Source organism: Nuphar pumila, chromosome 7 (genome assembly GCF_984573655.1).
Source record: "Nuphar pumila chromosome 7, dmNupPumi1.hap1.1, whole genome shotgun sequence".
NCBI lineage: Eukaryota > Viridiplantae > Streptophyta > Magnoliopsida > Nymphaeales > Nymphaeaceae > Nuphar > Nuphar pumila.
Window position 1 is genome coordinate 22,820,039 of NC_143255.1, and position 20,278 is coordinate 22,840,316.

General features: G+C 38.5%; 1 protein-coding gene and 1 pseudogene across 1 annotated transcript in view; both read left to right on the plus strand.

Annotated features, from left to right (window-relative positions):
• The window catches only part of LOC149831510 (uncharacterized), a 41,030-nt gene extending 22,642 nt beyond the window's left edge, over positions 1-18,388 (plus strand). Inside the window, exons 6-10 of the mRNA XM_090013924.1 lie at positions 41-380; positions 448-724; positions 16,994-17,158; positions 17,242-17,724; positions 17,854-18,388. Coding sequence (XP_089870050.1) covers positions 41-380; positions 448-724; positions 16,994-17,158; positions 17,242-17,724; positions 17,854-18,138 — 1,550 coding nt within the window. The 3' untranslated portion in view covers positions 18,139-18,388. The remainder of the gene's footprint in view (positions 1-40; positions 381-447; positions 725-16,993; positions 17,159-17,241; positions 17,725-17,853) is intronic.
• A 508-nt stretch (positions 18,389-18,896) lies between these two features.
• On the plus strand, positions 18,897-19,905 carry LOC149831511 (AT-hook motif nuclear-localized protein 16 pseudogene; annotated as a pseudogene).
• The last annotated feature ends 373 nt before the right edge of the window (positions 19,906-20,278 follow it).

The following is a 20,278-nucleotide window of genomic DNA, read 5'->3' on the forward strand; positions in this document are numbered from 1 at the left end:
TGCATGCCTAACTTGACGATCTTTTGGTTTCTTGCTTCAGGGGTTGGGGATGATTCAGCACATTCTCTAAAAGATTACCGTGTTCCTACATCTGTTGAGGCTGTTAGCACAGCCTTGTCATCAAATGTTGCAAAGTTGCAGCAACTGAGTTTACAGAACGAGGAAATTGCATCATCAAGATTGGAGAATAATATGGCAGTAATAATGCCTGACCATCTTCAAGATCCTTCGATAGATTGCTCCCATTTGAGCTTTGGTAGCTTTGGATCTGGTATCAGTCCTGCATTTTCTACATCTTTTGCATCAAACACTTCAAAGTGTAATCTGGAGGAGACTTCTGTAACACTAGTTTCGTCTTCCATAGGGGAATCTGGTACCAGGTATGCTGCTACCAAACCCATTTAATCTGTGAACTTATACCACATGATTAACTCAAGCTTCCTGCAGAAACTCTGAATACTGTGAGAATGATCATCTACAAGCTGCTGCACATGAGAATCTTTCTCCTAGAAGCAGTTCTCTGGATAATTACGATTCTGCACCTTCTCAACCGGAGGTTGTAAAAGATGATAAGGTAGAAGCTGCACAAGCACATCTGTACCCATATCCGTCAACTGTGCCTAGTTATGCATTCGAAAACACTGTCCAAGCTACTGTTTCGGCATATCCATATGGGCAAACAGAACATTCACTCCCAAGCCTTTCCCCTTTATCTAGCATGATGGTAATTTCTCCATGTTGCACGCGTTTCACCTTTTGAGCTTTAATTTGAATTTCGAATTACTGGAAATTTTGATTTCTAAGCGAAACTAATAAATAGTTGTTCTTATTCTTTTGATGGAATCTTGTTTATTATGTCTGGTACTGTGAAGCGTTTGGTATCATGGCATCTTGCATAAACTGTCTACCTAAAAGTATCTCTCATTGAAGGCTAAGATATATGAAGGGGCTAATGTTAGGCAGACATGTGTTGCTGGAAATCATTTCTCTGACATGAGGGTCTCTTGCTGAATAGTGATAGAATCTTGACCACACCTTGTCAACACTGTATTTGATGTGGGCATACCAGGTTTAGATAATGAGGTAACCCATTCAAAGGATTCACAGCATGAGATTCTTAATCTGTGTAAGACCCATTTTCTACCTTGTCTAATATTGTATGTACTAGTAGAAAACATGCAGCCTTATGAAAGCATCCTGGCAGCATATGCATCCTGTTGCTTGGTTGTGACACTTTCACATGCATTTGGATGTTAGGACACCGTGTCATATGACAGTAATAGATCAGCCTTAGCGTTTGGATCATGCCCTTTGGATAGTGGAGAGGTTCAGAAGGAACTGATTGTTGTTATGAGTATTCTCCTAACTAGTGCAAAGAATGCTGCTATACAAGTAGGAGACTTGTTTCAATATGCTGAAACATTTATTCTTCAAAGCCAGAAACACAGATGAGCGGTTACATGATATAGGCTTGCACACACATATACATATTATTATCAAGTCTTCTCCCATTTACATGGAGTTTTTATGGACTCCATTTCCCCACTTCTTTCTAGCTCTTGAGTTCCGTGATACCATAGTCTTGCATGATCCTGCTCACTATTCAACTTCAAGTCATTACAATTTTGCTCCTTTTTATCTTTTTTTTAATCAGTATCATGCATCTTTTTGCATTAGTGCAGTTTTATATCTCTCCATAATGTGGAAATCATCTCAAAACTTGTTCCTTGGATTTCTATTTTGATGGCAATATTCCTAGGTTTCATGCTCATTCTTTATTTGTTAATCAATATTTCCACATTAACATGTGTACTGCACTTGTCTGTCCACCTTATATATATATATGCTTTGTATGTATTCACATATATATACATGCGTATATATAGAGTGAGTGTTAGTTGTGCAACCCTTAGGTGCACAGCTACCGACAGAATGCCTGTGGCCGTCCATCGCAGGGCGTGATGGACAACCACAAAAAAATGCGAAAAGGGGGCAAAACGAGCTATTTGCGCATTTTCCCCTTTAGCAGCAGTTTTTGACCATTGCTAAAGGTCCCAACAAAAACTGACCTTTAGCGGCGGTAAAAAACAACCGCTAAAAATTCTAAAATGCACAAATAGTGCATTTTAGCGTTTTTTGCGCTGGTAGCTGTGCACCTAACTGTTGTGCAACTACCACTTTTTCTATATATATATATGTATGTATTTATAATGATATAATACCATTAGGGGTATTTTGGTTATTTCAGTTCTTGTAATAGGCTGTGCCCATTAGGGGCACATTAGTACTTTTACTTTATTCTTTTTTTGTCCTTTTATGTTTTTATAGGAACTATTTGGTCAAATACCAAATAGAGTTCTTGGGTTCTTTTTTGACTAGTCAATAGAATTGTTGGAAGTGTCCAACAACTCTATTGAGACTGCCTCTCGTGTATAAATAGGTTTGACCCCCCTCTTGTTCTTTTATGTTTGTTCTCAAGCACTCTCTCAATAAATTATTTATATTTTTTATGTTGTCTCTCTTGCTCATAAGTGACATTGTGTATGTGATTGTATCTTGACCCATAAGTGGTCTCCATTTGTGTACGTTGTACTTGCCCATAAGAGGCATTTGTTTGTATTTGTCTTATTTTATTACATGGTATCAAAGCTTTGGTGCTATTGGGTTGTAACTTGTACGTTAAGATCAAGAAGAGGATCATGAGATTGGTGGAGCATTGGTTCATTGCCTCAGGAAGCGCGCCATCAAAGTTCTTTAACAACTTGTAATCTTCTCTTATTTCCTCTCCTCTTTGTCTCTCTATCTCTTTTTCTTTTTCGCTATGGTTGATAAAGAAATTGTAACGGTTGTTCCCATCAAATTTAATGGGAAAAACTACAATATGTGGGCCGTGGTGGTGAAAAGAAGCCTCATGGGTAAAAATATGTGGCAATTTGTTGATGGTTTGACATTGGAACCATAACCGATTCTCACAATAATGATTGTTGGAGCCGATGATGAATCTAAGAAAGAGAGTCTTAAGGGAGTTGAAAGGGAAAAGCTATGCTTGATTATAAAAAAAACTATAAAGAGTGAAAAGTGGGCCATGCTAAAGTTCTTTCTCTCTTTATAGGTAGTATGCATGATGAGCCATGTTCTGAAATTCTTGAATTTGAAAGAGTGGATGGAGCTTGAGAATATGTTAAACAAATATATACCTAAAAAGATGTTTACAAGACAAAATACATAATTGCAAATAAGGTGATAAAACGGTGAGGGAATATTATAGTACCCTCAAAAGACTTTGGGATCAATTAACTAAGCTTGATCCTATATGGAAGACACTTAATGATGCTCAAGAATGAAAGAAATACAAGCATGAGGAACAATTGTTCCAATTTTTTAGGCGTGTTAGATCCGAATTTGAACAAGTTCGGGTTAATATCATTCATAGAGAAAAACCTCTTCACTTGCATGAGGTCTTTGACTCAAGTATGCATGGAGGAGATAAGGTTGAAATCCATGTTCAATTTTAAGGAGTTCAAGGATAATGTTTTGGTCGTGTCAAGATCGAGTACCAATATAAATGTCTACAAACCACCTCATTTTTCAAAACCTTACTATGGGAGACCTAGATATGATGACAACGAGAGAAGAAATATAATAACATGTCATAACTGTGGAGAGCTGGGGCCCATCAAGCCCTGTTGTCCTAAGTTAAAGAAGGACAAAAAGATGTCATCCATGAGGCATAGAAAGAAGTAGAACCAATAACGATTCAAAATCCTTTGGAACCATGTTCTTTCAAATCATGGAGGTCCTTCATATACTAATCAATAACTCTTCCATTAAGCCAAAACATGTCTTTTGATTGTTATTACTGAAAAAATTCTATACATTACTAAAAATTCTCAGCGAAAAAAGATACAAAAGGTGGGATTCAAATCCAACACGTTCTTAATAAAGACTAACACCCTACCCATTATAGTAACAATGCAATTTTAATTTTTTTCGCAAAGATATTATATATATGGGGTTTGCAATGAACCAAGCCTTATTGAGCCTGTCGAGCCCCCAACAGGTCGTTCAAGCTTTATACATCGATTCAAGCTTGACTCATTTACGAAGCGGACGAGCCCGAGTTGAGCTTTAATCTAGCCGAGCCCGAGCCAGCTCGGTTCAATGTGCATCCCTATAGGTCGGGAAACCATGTCCATGCTTACAAACCACCACATTATGGAAAACCAAACAATGATAACTATGGAAAGCAAGGCAATGAATTTGAGAAAAAAATTATTTGCTATTATTGTCTTGACATGTCAAGACATATTTTCCTAAACTAAAGAGATCTTATGAGAAGAAGGTAGCCTCCGTTACTCAAGAGTCAAGTGAGTTCAAAGCTACACAAGAATCAACCATTGGGTACACACCCTTTACTCAACTCGTAGAAGCTCTTCAACCTCTATTCAAAGGAGCTTAATCAATCAGAGTTGTGGTCTCTTCTGTTGGCATCTCTGACCCCAGTAAATCTTTTTGGCTTCTTGACTCAGGTGCCTCATTTCATATGACACCAAATGGTGATATTTTATCTGAATATCGTAACTCAAGCGGGTCAAATGTTTTTACAGTTGATGGAACATCTCTTGAGATAAAGGTAATAAAATTTTTTGAAAAATATTTCAAAAAGGTTCTCTATTTCAAAAATTAGATATATTGTCAAGTTAAACCTAAATCGTTTATGCCTCTCAATTATCTGACCATTAGTATAATATTTTCTTCTTTTCTATTGGTTATCAAGTGTAGGATCGCCAGTCAGGGAAGTTGATTGGGGAAGGCCATAGAGAAGGAAGCTTATATATACTACATGAATTTTTTGGAAAACCCAAGAATACTTTTTGTTATAATGTTCAAAAACTTGTTTTGGATTTATGGTGTAAAGGACTTGGTCATCCTAATGTATCCAAAATCCAACACTTTTGAAAAAATTTTGTAATCTTGAAAATTTTACATGTGAAGATTGTATTCTTGGCAAAATGAAAAGTTTGCCATTTTAAGAAAGAACTTTTGTCTCTACACAACCGCTTGAGTTAGTGCATTCCGATGTTTGGAGCCCAACACCTATTATATCAAAGGGTGGATTTACATATTATGTAATCCTTGTTGATGATTTTACTAAACACACAAATTTATTTCCTTAAACACATTTTAAAGTTTTTTCGTACTTTTAAATATTTCACAATTTGGTCAAAAATAAATTTCAAATAAATGTCTTGATCTTTCGCACCGATTCAGGGAGATAATTTTTATCAAAAGAATTTAAAGATTACATATATTTAAATGGTATTACACATAAAAAAATCTTGTCCCTACACTCCACAACAAAATGACTTGACCGAAAGAAAACATAAACATATCATAGAAACCACAAGAACCTTGCTTATTTCAATCAAATCAAGTACCTAAAGAATTTTAGGCTGAAGCCACATTGATTGCGTTTTTTTATCTTATTAACAGAATGTCATCTGTTTTCTTGAAAAATATATCACAAGTTGAAAAACTTTTTAAACTCATCCTGATTATTCTAGATTAAGAGTTTTGGGTGCAAATGTTTTGTTTTCATTGATAAAAATGATAAACTTTCTCCTTGTGCTATTTCTTGTGTTTTTTTGGGATATGCAAATAACCAAAAAAGCTATAGATGCATTGACTTTAAAAATAAAAAATTGTATGTTTCAAGAAATGTGTCTTTCTTAGAAAAAGATTTTTTTTTATTTTGAAAATCCTAAGAAAATAACTAAGCATCTTTTCTGTTGGATCTAATTCCAAAGTTTGATGATTATGATGCTGATCTTGATGAGGATCAGAAAATCAGAAATGATATAGTGAGTGAAAAAATCTCATGATAATGAGATAAGTAAAGAATAATCTCGAGATCAAAATTGTATCCAATATTCCAGGCGTAGTAATTTTGAACATCCATGTGCCCTTGAAAAATATACTAATAATCATGCAGAAATACAAGCTAGAAGGTCATCCAGAGTATTAAAACCCCCTCCCCCTGAGAAATTTGTGTCTTGTAAGTCCTTTTCACCTAAGTATCAAACTTACATTGCGTTGATACATTCCTATATAGAACCCTCAAAATATGCTGAAACAAAGAAACATCATAAATATGTAGAAGTCATGAGGGTAGAATCAAATGCTTTATAAAAGACGAATACCTAGAATGTCTAAGATAAAAATCAAGAGTGATGAAACTATTGAAATGCCTAAAGCTAGGTTAGTTGCCAAGAGATACTCGCAAGATTATGTAGTAGATTATGAGAAAACCTTTGCCCCAGTTGCTAGGATGACCACAGTTAGAATCGTAGTTAGTTAGAAATGTAGTAGCCCTTGCTTCTAAAAAGAAATGACTTATATATCGCATGGATGTTAATAATGTGTTTCTTAATGGAAAATTGATTGAAGAAGTCTATATGGAAGCACTGCCTGGTATAATTATTCCTAAAGGAAAGTCCCTTTATTTAGATAAGGCCTTGTATGGCCTTAAACAAGCGTCAAAGGCTTGGTATGAAAAGTTTAGTCAAGTTATACTTAATGTTGGGTTTCAATCTTGTCTAATTGACAAAACTTTGTTTGTTAAGATTTTTGATGTAGGTATTATATTCCTTCTCCTTTATGTGAATGACATGATCATTATAGGAGGTGACAAACAAGGAGTTTGACACATTAAAATACTTCTCAAAACACATTTTAAAATGATTGATTTGGAGTGATGTTGGCCGAGGAGATGATCTAAATAACTAACACTCAACCCCTGGTTTTTGTGTGTTTTTGTGTGACTCATTGATTTAATGGAGGTGTAAGAAGCAACATAAAGTTTTTTTCGCTTTAACTGAAGCCGAATATTGTGCCATGGCTACAACCCCTATGGAGGCAATCTAACTGATGAGATTGCTGGACGACATGAGTGCTCAGAGTAAAGGAGCATTACGATTGTGCTGTGACAACAAAAGTTTCATCTACATTGCCAACAACCAGACCTTTCACGAACGAACCAAACATATTGAGATGGATTGTCACTATGTACGAAAGGAATATCTATATGACACTATCGATCTTCCCTATGTTACTTCAGAATATTAATTGACAGATTTCTTCACCAAACCTTTCACTTCTCTTATATTTTACTTTCTCTTGGACAAACTTTTGGTTATCTAACCGTAAGTTTGAGGTGGAGTGTTAAAAAAATGTATATATATATATATATATATGTGTGTGTGTATATATATATTAATGTGTAACAAGATAGTAAGTAGATTTAGGTTAAGGCTATGTCACATGAGTGCGGGTGCGGCACTTTCAAAAAACTTGGGTGCGGGGGTGCGGCAAAAATCTAAAAAATTATATATATATATATATATATATATATATATATATATAAAGTCCAAAAGTTGGACATAAATGACCCTGGGTGCGTTGACTGCACCCAGGGTCAGGTTGATCGCATAGGGTTAAGGTTACTTTTCTGTTTCTTTTCTTTTGGTTAAGAGAGGACTAGTCAACATCAGTTGACTAGTCAACTTAGAGGGCTGTTGGACCCCCAACGGCTCTATCTAGAGCCATTGGACCCCCACCGAATCTCTCTTGAGCCTCTTTTCTCATGTGTATAAATATGGGGTAAAACCCCACTACCATGTATGCTTTTTGCATGTATTGTACTTAATAAAAATATTAATTTTTATTTCTTATGCTTGTCCCTTTAGTGGGTGTTTGTGTGTGAGCCCATTTTGTAGCTTGTGTATGTTCTTTTGGTGCTTTGGTGAAACTCTTTCGTGTCCAATTTGTTGATTTAGTGAACGGACCTTGTTTCCTTTCAATTTCTACCCAAAAACTGGTCTAAAATCTTGAGAATAAAGCCATGCCACATGCATCATTCATGGGCCTTGAACCAGCATACCAAGCATGATAATTGGAGTATCTTAGAAGATAACAAATTTGATGCCCCTAATTTTATTGGAGCAGTGTGACTAGTTTTGTAACTTTGTTGTACTAAAGATTGCTTTACCTTCTAGTATGTCTATTTTGACCACAATACTCATCATTCCCAGGAGAATGTTGGAATGATTTTGTTTTGGGCATAAATTGGGAAGCATTTGTCATGTGCAGTTATAAACAGTGATGGTGAGTACTGGATTGGGACCAAGACATGAATGAAGTTGCAAAAGGAAAAATATTATTTGAATCTATGGTCTGATGTATGTCCTTGGTATGTTTTCCAACAAGAACTATGATACTGAAGAGTTTTGTCCCCAACACAAAAAAAAATCTGAGAAAGGTTGACACAACGCAAGTAGGGTTAGGAAAGAGGGGCACTATTGAAATCCTAGAGACAGTAAGAGGTGATACTAAAGATAATAAGGTGACCAAAGTTGTTGAGGGTTAGGAAAGAGGGGCACTATTGAAATCTTAGAGACAGTAAGAGGTGATACAAAAGATAATAAGGTGACCAGAAGTTGTTACTCTAGATAGGAAGGTGCGGAGAAGCATAACTTGTAAAACAGATCTCATGACTTCGGCATGAGGAGTGATGTTGATGACACACAAGCTATGTCACATGGGTGCGGGTGCGGGGGTGCGGCAGGGGCAAAAATGTAAAATTATATATATATATATATATATAATTTTAAAGTTTTAACAGTTTAACATTTAACAATTAACATTGTCATAATATCATTCATCATGCATGCAGTATATCAACCTAAATATCAAATTATCAATCAAATAAGTAAAGCACTTACATAAATCAGCCTAAATATCAACCAAATAAGCAAAGCATAAAAGAACTAAATTACATACCAAAGTATATCCTGATGAAGTAATGGATGCTAATAATTTTCTTCTTCATCATCAAATGCATCATTAGAAGGAATACTGAGCTCAGCTAAATCCATGTTTGTTATATTGAAATCATGCTCTCCCTCGAAGTCACACTTTTCTGGGTTTACATCGCAAAATTTGGATGTTCCTTGTCTGCGTTACAAACCCAATTTGAAAATGTTAAATACAATACAAGTATATTTAAATGAAAAACTAAGAAATAATCAAATAACTAAGAGAGCAAATTAGTACCTGTATTCATCATTGGTTCGCGAAAGTAATCGAAGATTTGAATGAATTAAATCCTTTGCACGCTTGCTGGTGAGTTTGTTTCTCTTCATGTTGTGGATTTGAGAATATGTGCTCCAATTTCTTTCACAACAAGATGAACTAGCAGGCTGCGATAGCAATCTTAATGCAAGACGGTAGAGAAAAGGTGTTTCTGATCCAAATGTTGACCACCATGTGATAGGATTTATATTATCTTCTCTCGCGAATAATGCCGGTCCATATCATCTCGAAGATGAAAATTTTCCAAACTCTTGTGTGACTTGACGTAGAAGATATGCTTCTGGAAAAAGTCTTGTCATACACATATTTCTATGTCTTGATAACTCTAGGTTTAAATTTGGAAGGACACGACCAATACCACCAGCCCGCCACTTATTTGCATAATATTTTGGATTAAGAGAATGTGTCATGCAATGCAAAGAAGTGTTGCTCTTATCTCATCTTCTGACTAAAATTCAATGAATATGATTAAAAAAATCTGAATCATCCAATGCATGATTTTTTTCTTCATGCTTAAAAACTATAGCTTGTATTTTTTCAATCATATTATCCCACATTTCATAAACTCTGTGAACCATGGGCTCATCCTTATCAACTTCTCTTAACATTTCCGAAATTGGTTGCGTAAATTGAAGGAAGTATACCACTCTGTCCCAAAACTCATCATCAAGATTGAATTTTTTAATTTCTTGAGCCTTGATATCATCATCAGCACGATAGAATGTGCAATTTTCATCAGTCACCATGTTAATCAAAACATTCTTCACTCTTTTAATCCTCTTCACCATCACAATGATGGACGCAAAACGTGTTTCAACGACCTTCAATAATTTCAAGTCAGAATGCTTATTAAATATAGCATTAGCATGATGGTGGTTAACAACAAAATTCCTAATGCTTTTGACATTTCTTTCTAAATCTTCAATCCATGAACATAAAGCATATGCTTGTGAATTTTCTTCTTCTTTGGGGTTACAAATGCTCTTTAGGGTTAGATTTAAGCTGTGTACTACACATGAAGTCCAAAAAATATGAGGGTACTCACTCTCCAAACTCAACGCTGCACTTTTACAAACTGGAGTGTTGTCTGTAATGATTTGTATCACTTTCTGATCACCCACTTCTTTTATCACTTCTATAAACAATCCCTTCAAATACTCCACATTTTTATATTCCCAAGATGCATCAACTGCTTTTAAGAATATTGGGTCACTAAGCGAACAAACAATGAAATTGATTAAAGGACGCCTTTGAATATCTGTCCATCCATCAGACACAATAGAAACTCCATTTTGCTCCCATGAATATTTTTTAATCTCCAGCAACCTCTCCACATTTGCCCTCTCTTCTGCAAGAGGGTGTGGTTCATATTTTTTCTGAACTTGAGGCACATAACCACTCAAATTACAATTTGCCAAGGATGTTATGAAATCCTTCCAATAAGGATTTCTAGCCGCGTTAAATGGGAGTGAACCAAAATAAAAATACCTCCCAACTTTTTTATCCAATTCTTCTCTTCCATATGTATTGAATGATGCTTGTATCGTTCCTCTACCTCCTACATTGACTTTTTTTTTTCAGCATCTTTTTGGTGGCTTGCAAATGGCACACTAACTGCACAAGAATCGGCCATTGCCTTTCTCTTCTCATATTCCTCTTGTATTTTCTTGTATTATCTTCGCATTGCCTCATCAACTTTTCTGCAAGCTTAAATGCCATGTCCTGGTATCTTCAACAAATGAGTCTTTACTCTTGTGTAAGACCCAACAAAATCTCTTTCACAGAGCTTGCATCGAAATCTCTTGTTTCTACCACCTCCTTTTCCAGTTTTTGCAAGTTTATCTACATGTAACCATAGTGGCCCCACATCATCAATCTCACTGCAACTATCAGCAAAACTAACAACAGAACTCACATATTGGGATGAGGATGACGCAAGTCCTTTCCCTTTATCTGTCATTTTTAACCTAAAAACATAAAAAAAATACATTCAAAATTTTAAATCAATTATACAGACTGACATTATCTTGATATAAAATTAACAAGGAGGGGTGATCTGCCCCTCCCCTAGAACTCAGCCCCTCCCCTGCCAAAAACAGAGGGGGCAGGGGGGCTCAGCCCCTCCCCTGCCGACCCAACAAGAGAGCGAGAGCGAGAGAGGGGGGGGGGGGTGCATGGCCCCTCCCTTGAAATCAAAAGGAGCAAGGTGGGGGGCTCGACCACTTCCCCGCCGAAAACAGGGAGAGGCTCAGCCCCTCTCCTGCCGAAAACAAAGGGAGCAGGGGGGGGGGGGGGCTCAGCCCCTCCCCTGCAGATCCAATAAGAGAGCGAGAGGGGGGGGGGGGGGGGCTCGGCCCCTCCCCTGTCGACCCAACAAGAGAGCGAGAGGGGAGGCTCAGCCCCTCTCCTGCCGAAAACAAAGGGAGCAGGGGGGGGGGGGGGGGGGCTCAGCCCCTCCCCTGCCGACCCAACAAGAGAAAGAGAGGGCGCAGGGGGGGCTTGGCCCCTCCCGTACCGACACAAGCAGAAAGCGAGAGGGACGTACCTGCGACGAGGGAGAGGAGGAGCTTAGGAGGTGGCATCGGGAGGAGAGGGCTCGAGCTGAGCTGTGCGGGAGGGGAGAGGAGAGGAGAGGAGAGGAGTGATTTGGGCAAAAAAAAAAATTGCCCTAATCACTCCTTTTCATCGGGGTGTTTTTTTTTAAACGTCCGAAATGTCGACGAAAATGATCCTGAGTGCGTTGACCGCACCCAGGGTCGTGTTGACCGCACCCGGTGTCACACCCGCGTCGCATTGAGTTGAGTAGATGCGGGTGTGACACCTGCTTTGCCGAGTCCCTGTGACTTAGCACACAAGTATTATTTCTCCCCAAGTTCCAAATTGTTTCACTGGTGTTGCAGGTTTATAATAGGGGTGGACAACGGGCCGGGTACCCATCGGGTTTTTGGGTACTCATCTCGTTTCAGGTCAGGCTCGAGTTGGAACTTCATGACCTAGCCTGAGAAAACTCAAGCTGAGCCTGACCTGATAAGATATCAGGTCGGGCTTGGGCATTGGTTCTGGCCCAAGTCGGGTCCTTATGGGTTCTTTAAAACTTAAAAGAATTTAAATTTTTAAGTTTTAAAAATCGCGCCTTACCCTCCTGCTACAGTCCAGATAAAAAAAAGTGGTCAAATGTCAAAACTGGCACCTGATATGATGTAAGAGGAGAGAGACACGTCTCTCTCTCCCTCTCTCCTTTCTTGGGAGTTGAACCACCTTCCTCCCCGTCCCCCTCTCTTTCCTTCTCAATGGGCTAAACCCCCTCTCTCTCTCTCTCCATGAGAAAAGCTTAGAAGCAGACAGCCATAAGGAAAAAAAAAATGGTGGTGGAAACAAGAAGAGGGTGGTTGCAACAGCCAAAAATTTGTAGCTACACAAGGAGCCTGCAAAAGGGGTTGTCAAAGCCCCTTCTCCTTTTCCCTCTTCTTCTCGCACTGGCTGGAAAAGGGCCTTTCCAGCAGACCCCCCTCCTCTCTCTCGTCTGAAAGAGGTCATTGGCCCCTTTTCGGCATGTTTGTCTCTTTCTCGCTCTCTCATATGCTGGCATGAAAGTCTCTCTCTATGCATTTCCACCTTCACTCGTATGTAGGCTTATCGGTTGGGTATCAGCAAAATTTTAATACCCAAATCCGAAAAGATCCGGACTGAGTCCGACAAGAGTCTGATTGGGCTTTCTGCAAGCATAAGTGTCGGTTGAGCCTGTCGGGCTCTTACGGGCCTCCAATCGATCCTGCGGATGTCCACCCCTAGATATGATACCTTTCTTTTGTCATGCTACTTTAGCTGTAGAACTTTGAAATACTCTTGACTGATTTTGCGGAAGGGATCTATTGAATATGCATGGACTTGCTTGGAATTAAGATCAAATAGAGAATCAGTTGTCAGCCATCAAGCTCTTTTTGCATACCCTGAAATTTCTCTGCAAACTATCTCGATTACCAGGGGGTAATATCATTAATCTATTTAAATGGCGCTTATCTCTACAATGTCTATTTAGATAATTTCCAAGTTGCCCTAAAAGGCACAATATATCATGTATCTAGCTCTTAACAAACTACAAATGGGCTTATCAAGCTCCTAACACGCTAAGGTTGTTTCACTCATTGAATGAATGAGCACAGGCCAAACTTTTCTGATTTAGTGTCAGGCCAGAGCTTATTGTGAGAGGCTCAGTTTTTTCTGCACAAACATGTGCATATATATATATATATATATATATATATATATATATATATATATATATATATATATATATATATATATATATATATATATATATATATATATATAGGGAAATGAAAACCTACCCACTAAAAAACCTACTAAACCTACGCACTAAGAAACATTTTATCAGATTTTCAGTATTTTTTTTTCGAAATTCTGACCTCACAGATGTGTTAAGCATGTTTGATTTACTAGAAATTGACACTTGGATCATGCATTTTGGATGGAAAAAATGGTATTTGGAGCCTCAAAAATTTATGAAAATTGTAGGCCATTGATTTTTGAAACCTTATAAAAACCTATCCATGATTCCATGCATCGGAATCAAATGCTCCAAGAACTGATTCCTATAAAAACAAGAACATAGATCACATCTGGAAGATCAGAATTTCGAAAAAACACCGAAAATCCAATAAAATGTTTCCTAGTGGGTAGGTTTGTTAGGTTTTATTGTAGGTAGGTTTTCATTTCCATATATATATATATATATACATATATATGTGGTTCCAAATTTGTCTAGCACAGGTAATATCTTGAAGCTGAGTCGTATTCATTAATAAAAGAACACAGGAGACATGAAAATGACAGTGTAGAAGACAATGGCCAAATGCATGTCGATCATGTCCAAGACATGTCAATGTTGTTTTATGTCACCCTGGACACATATTTTCAAGGTCTATGCCCCATGACGTAGATTGTATCTAGTCAAGTACATTATTAATCGAATGGCAAGATCTCAATAATGCTCCATTTACCTTGTAAATGTTCTCAATCTCTTATTTGCATTTCTAGATATCTTTCTAGAAGTACAATTGATAACATGTGAAAGTAAAGGTTTCATTAGATTTTTCATGGAAATGATTTTAAATATTTCTTCTTGGCGTCACATGTAATTTGCCGGTGAACATCTTTGTGATTTTTGAAAACCCACAGTGAGTCATGATCTTGTGACAATCTGATTTTTCAAACTGTTGACAAGTTTCTAAGAAATTGCAGTACTGAGATACTTTAGAGACCTGTAATGTTACCATTGACTTACGTTGTTTTGTATGTTTTCTATATGCGTTGTGATGGCCTTCATGACGAGCCCTGTTTCTGATAAACTACAACAACTACGCCTTCATCCCAATACAATTGGGGTCGGCGATATGAACCAAAAGAGAATCATCCTGGGTCTTCCACATGAATCCTTCTCCTCCAATCATTTCTATCCAATGCCATGTCCTCAGTGAGGTTCAAAGCATTCATATCCTTTCCTATCATCTCCATTCATGTCTTCCTAGGCCTACCCCGACCTCTTTTAACTAATATATTTTCCCATTTCTCCATCCTTCTAACTGGAGCATCATTAGGCCTTCGTCGAATATGTCCAAACCACCGTAAACGATTCTCTCTCATCGTATTTTCAATGGGTGCAACGCCTACCTTCTTACGTATCTCCTCGTTCTGAATCTTATCTTTTATTGTATTTCCACACATCTATCTAAGCATACACATCTCAGCTACACTCATTTTTTGAAGATGATGTCTCTTGGCAGCCCAACATTCCGTACCATATAGTAAAGCGAGCCTAATAGTCGTCCTATAAAACTTTCCCTGCAACCGCAATGGCATTCTACGACCACACAACACTCCAATTGCACTTTTCCATTTCATCCACCCAACCTTTATCCTATTATTTACATCTCCATCAATTTCTCTGTACTTTTGAATGATAGATCCCAAATATTTGAAACAATCATCTACCGGTATTTCTTGCTCACCAAGCTTCACTACACTCCCATCACTACTTCGTTGCTTACTAAACCGACATTCCATATATTCTGTCTTACTCTTACTCAACTTAAAATCTCTTGCTTCCAATGTCTGCCTCCATAATTCTAACTTAGCATTAACCCCAGCTCTAGACTCATCAATCAAAACAATATCATCAGCAAACAACATACACCACGACACATTTTCTTGAATTGATCTCGTAAGCTCATCCATCAGCAAACAACATACACCACGGCACATTTTCTTGAATTGATCTCGTAAGCTCATCCATCACTATAGCAAATAGGAAAGGGCTTAAAACAAATCCTTGATGTAACCCAACCGTTATAGGAAAATCTGTTTCTGATAAACTAAACTTTTTGAATAACAATTTGGAAAGATAATTTTCCGGCAGACTTATCTCAGTGAAGACCTTAGCAAGAAAAAAAGTAACAATAACATCAAATATTCCAATAGGGAGAAAAGAAAACTCTTTTTTTCTGATGATGGGGAAACCAAACGCAACTGGAGTGACCTCTTTTTCTGCTGCAAAATCCTCAGTAGTAGCCCCCTTGCCCGCTAGAAAGGTGCTCCTTTGTGGCTTTACTGCATGGGTGCGCCCACGAGAAAATCGAACATAGGATGTCCAGTTGCGACCAACAATGTTGCTGAGTAGGAAGCTCTGGTGATTGGTCTTGAGTTAGCCCGCGATCTGGGCATTTCTGTGCTCAAAGTGTTTGGCGATTCGTCTATGGTGATTAATCAATGTCTTGGATTCTACCGTGTTATGGATTCGACGTTATCCCAGTATCCGCAGTTGGTCCAGGATCTGCTTTCGTATTTCACTGATAGCGAGTAGGACCAAATAATTCGATCAGAGTAGTCACGGAACCATATCACATAGTTCCAGCAACAACAAACGCTGCAAAAAGCACAGCAGCGATACTACTGGAAAGCACAGTTTCAATATTCCCCATACGTAATGCTTTGTATGGACGTTGGGGCGGGCAGAGCATGTATCACCCTGGCCATGTGAGTAGGCTTGTGCTGGGAAAGGGTACCAATTTTGATCTTTCTCAATTTCTGTTTATCCTATTTTTTCTTTGTAATGAGCTGATGAGATGGATGAATTGATATAAGGATATTCCTATCTTAGTGGTGACTAGAGGGTAGTAATGCCATGATACATTGAGCATGCTTTTGTTCCACTCTTTTATTTTGTTTCAGCTTGTTTCCTGTGTTCCTCCACCTCTGCCACTTGTATTTTGCTTTGTCGGTTTATAGTTTGATGATACAACCAACTTTACAATTGGTTAAAGGCAGAGTTGCCAGTCGAGGAAGCGGAAAGCGAGGAACTTTCAAAATTTTAGGAAGCGAGAAGCATGTGATGACTTAGAAGCGAAACAGGAATCGTCTCGGAAGCGACCTAGGAAACGAAAAAAGAAAAGAAAAGAAAAGAAAAAAAATGAAAAAAGGGGAAAGCGCGCTTTCCAGCACATTTCGGAAGCGCGACTTTTCTCGCTTCCAAAATGTGCTTTGGGGAAGCGCACTTCTCCACTCCCTATGGCGCTTCCGGTAACTCTAGTTAAAGGGAATAATTATGGCTAGTGAATTATGAAAATCTCTTTGAAGCTCATGTTTAAGGCAGATATTGATCTAGCTAATTGGAGGACAATGTTTTTGTTGCTTGGTGACAAGTTACTTGAATGTTTGTTGATATTTCTGTCATCTGCATATGACTTGGTTTGGCTGTGCTAGTTACTGGTGATGTCCAGAGGGTATGATTTAATTTTGATATTTTTTTATGGTGCATTGTCTTCAGCAAGGATATGGTAGTTCGTCACAGAGCAATTTCTTAACTTCTACGGCGCAGCCTGTTAGAGAATCTGAGCATCCTTACTCACAATTCCTTGCAACACAATCAATACCAACAAAATATAGCAGTACAGTGTCATCCATCAATGGCCCAAGCATTTCAATACCTGAGGTATCACCACAGCTGCTATTCTTCACCTTGACCTAAGATGTTAAATTGTAAAGCAAGTACTAATGTGAAATTATCCCGTGCAGGTAGGAAAACCAAGTGTTTTCTCTACTCAGTCAACTGCACAAACACTTCCAGGTGGCAGCTTGCAGACGACTCCAACTCTTCAGCATGTGCCTTTGCACACGTATTCTCAGCCAGCTGCTCTTCCTCTCGGACATTTCAGCAGCATGTTGAGCTATCCTTACCTACCTCAAAGTTTTGCATACTTGCCTTCCGCATTTCAAGCATATGCTGGAAACAGCAGTTATCATCCATCTCCTGCAGCTACACATGGTGCTGGAATGAAATATTCTTTGCCACAATATAAGAGTAGCATCTCCATGAGCAATTTGAACCCTTCTGCTGCTGCGATGACTGCTGGTTATGGTGGCATTGGGAGTTCAGCAAACATCCCTGCAAATTTTGTATTGAATCCCTCTACAAGTTCTGGGGGTACAGCTACTGGTTATGATGATATTCTGGGTACCCAATACAAGGATAACAGCCATTTTGTCTCTATTCCACAGGTAGGTTCAAGCTGAATATGCCTGTCGCCTTTTTTATGGGCTTGGCTTCATGCAATTCATGTATTTCCTTTCTATCCTTGACTGGTGAGATCCGTTGGGTTTCCTAATACATGTATTGCACTGTGACAGAATGAAAGCTCTGGTATGTGGCTGCATGCTCCTGGTTCAAGGTCTGTATCTGCTCTTCCTACAAGCACATATTACCCATTTCAAGGGCAGAACCAGCAGGCTGGGTTCCGACAGATGCAGCAGATTTCACAGTACACTACTGCTCCAGGCTACCCAAACTTCTACAATTCTCAGTCAGGGGTTCCACAGGCAGGTCTGGAACATCAGCAACCACAGAGTGATGAGACTTCCTCCCAAGGCCCCACTTCTCAGCAGTCACACCAAATCTGGGCACATACCTACTGATTCTTGCTCAAATGTCCAGATATTTGAGTAATTTAATGGGTCTATTGTGGCTGCTTCACGGCTTGTTGCTATCCTTTGGCATATATTGAAGACTCAGTTTCAGGTTGCTTTTAACTGTACATATTAAGTGAGAACCCAAAAAGAGAACTTTGTTCCATGGAACTGGTGTACTGGTTGCCCTGTGCTTGAGGTTGTATTCTAGTTCAACTTAGGTATGGTTCGATAGACTAACTAATTTAATCTTTTTTTTTCAGTGTTATGCTTTATGATTACCTCATCTGTAACAGTGTTTTCTAACAGCAACATTTTACTCTGTTGCATTTTCTTGAAATCAAACATTGCTTGCTTTTCAATTTGTTCTATATGTGTATATCTGCACACGCACACGCACACACGTATAAAGTTGGTTCTATATTGTGTATGTATGCACACATGCACGCATGCATGCACTTGCATTCATTAAGATGAGGAGGTTGGAAGTTAGGCAGTGAGCAAAATTTCGTGTGATATAGTTTACAGGTGGTTGGTGTTACTTAACTGTATCCTAAAGCTTAATCTAATAAAAGTTTGCCAATATGAGAGTTGGTTGATTATACTCGACCTTCCCCTAATTCTGAATTAATATAAGTGTTTATTTTATTTACACACCTATCTACTTAAGATCATTCCCTTCAGATCGTTTCACCAAACTTGGTACAGTTTCCTCTGTGAAAAGAATCACAGTTAAGGGAACAAATTACAAGGAAATATACATCTGCATGGCTGGTGCTGATGTAAAAATACCTTCCATGTCATCCATGATTCCCCAAGATGATAAGGAGAACAAGGCCATTAGTGATGCCCGAGCTCTTCTTGTATCAGTGGCTGGCACGACAGTTGCAACCAATGACACATTTAGAGGGTCACGGGGTAGACCTGCTGGTTCCAAAAACAAGCCAAAGCCTCCCATAATCATCACTCATGACAGTGCAAACGTTCTTAAAGCTCATGCAATGGAAATTAGCTCTGGCTGTGATGTGGGAGAAAGCATTGCTAGCTTTGCACGTAAGAAACAGTGTGGAGTTTGTATATTAAATGGGAGTGGGTTTGTAGTAAATGTAACTCTCCGGCAACCCGCATCTCCGAGTGCCATTGTTACTCTGCATGGGCGATTTGAGATATTATCGCTATTGGGCTCATTTACACCACAACCAGCACTTCCTGGGCTGACAGGACTCACAATCTATGTTGCTGGTGTGCAAGGCCAGGTTGTTGGGGCGTTGTTGTTGGTGCTCTTATTGCTTCAGGGTCAGTGATGATCATGGCAGCAACTTTCCTGAATGCCACATTTGATCGCCTCCCACTGGGCAATGATCGTGATGACGATAAAGATGGAGAGATTGGCATGAACAAACAGAGCAATACCCATGGTCGTAATCATGAGTTAGCAAGCTTTTATATGCCACCAATCTTGCTCAAAAAAGGAGGAAGCTTTGCTACCTGAACCTCACAATGGTTCTGCAGACTATTCTCCAAGAGCTAATTAAAGGAAATCTCACTAGTGAGAGGACGGATTGCATGATACACTCAAGTTTACTTTCCTGCATTTCTTTCCCATTTTCTTTTGTTTCGTTTTTCACAACCCTCCTGGTTTCATTTTATCAAATTGGAACTGCTCCATCCATATAGGATTCTTTTCTTTTCCACGTCCTCTCTTTGTGGTTTGGGGGGTTTGTTTCTCTAGTTCTTTTTCTTTCAGTGAATTTCCAGATATTACAAATCGACAGAAGAAAATTTTAGTACATTACAAAAATCAAAACCATAGGGATATGATATCAACTTGGGGCTAGTTTGGATGTCAAATTGTTGCCACCAGTGTGTGTGTGTGTGTGTGTGAGAGAGAGAGAGAGAGAGAGAGAGAGAGAGGCCCCAAAAGTAGCACCTGATGTGGTCAATATGAAACTTGAAATTTCTGACGGAATTTGAGCTTGGCTAAATCCAACTTAGGTAATTGACTTCATATGGCGTTTTGTGAAGTTCCCAATTATGCATTTTCTTAACACAATATGATTGAACCAATGCTCCAAAATGATATATCAATAAAGTTGTTATTTCCTTTAAAAAAAATACAATATGAATGGAAATGCGTAGAAGAGAGCAC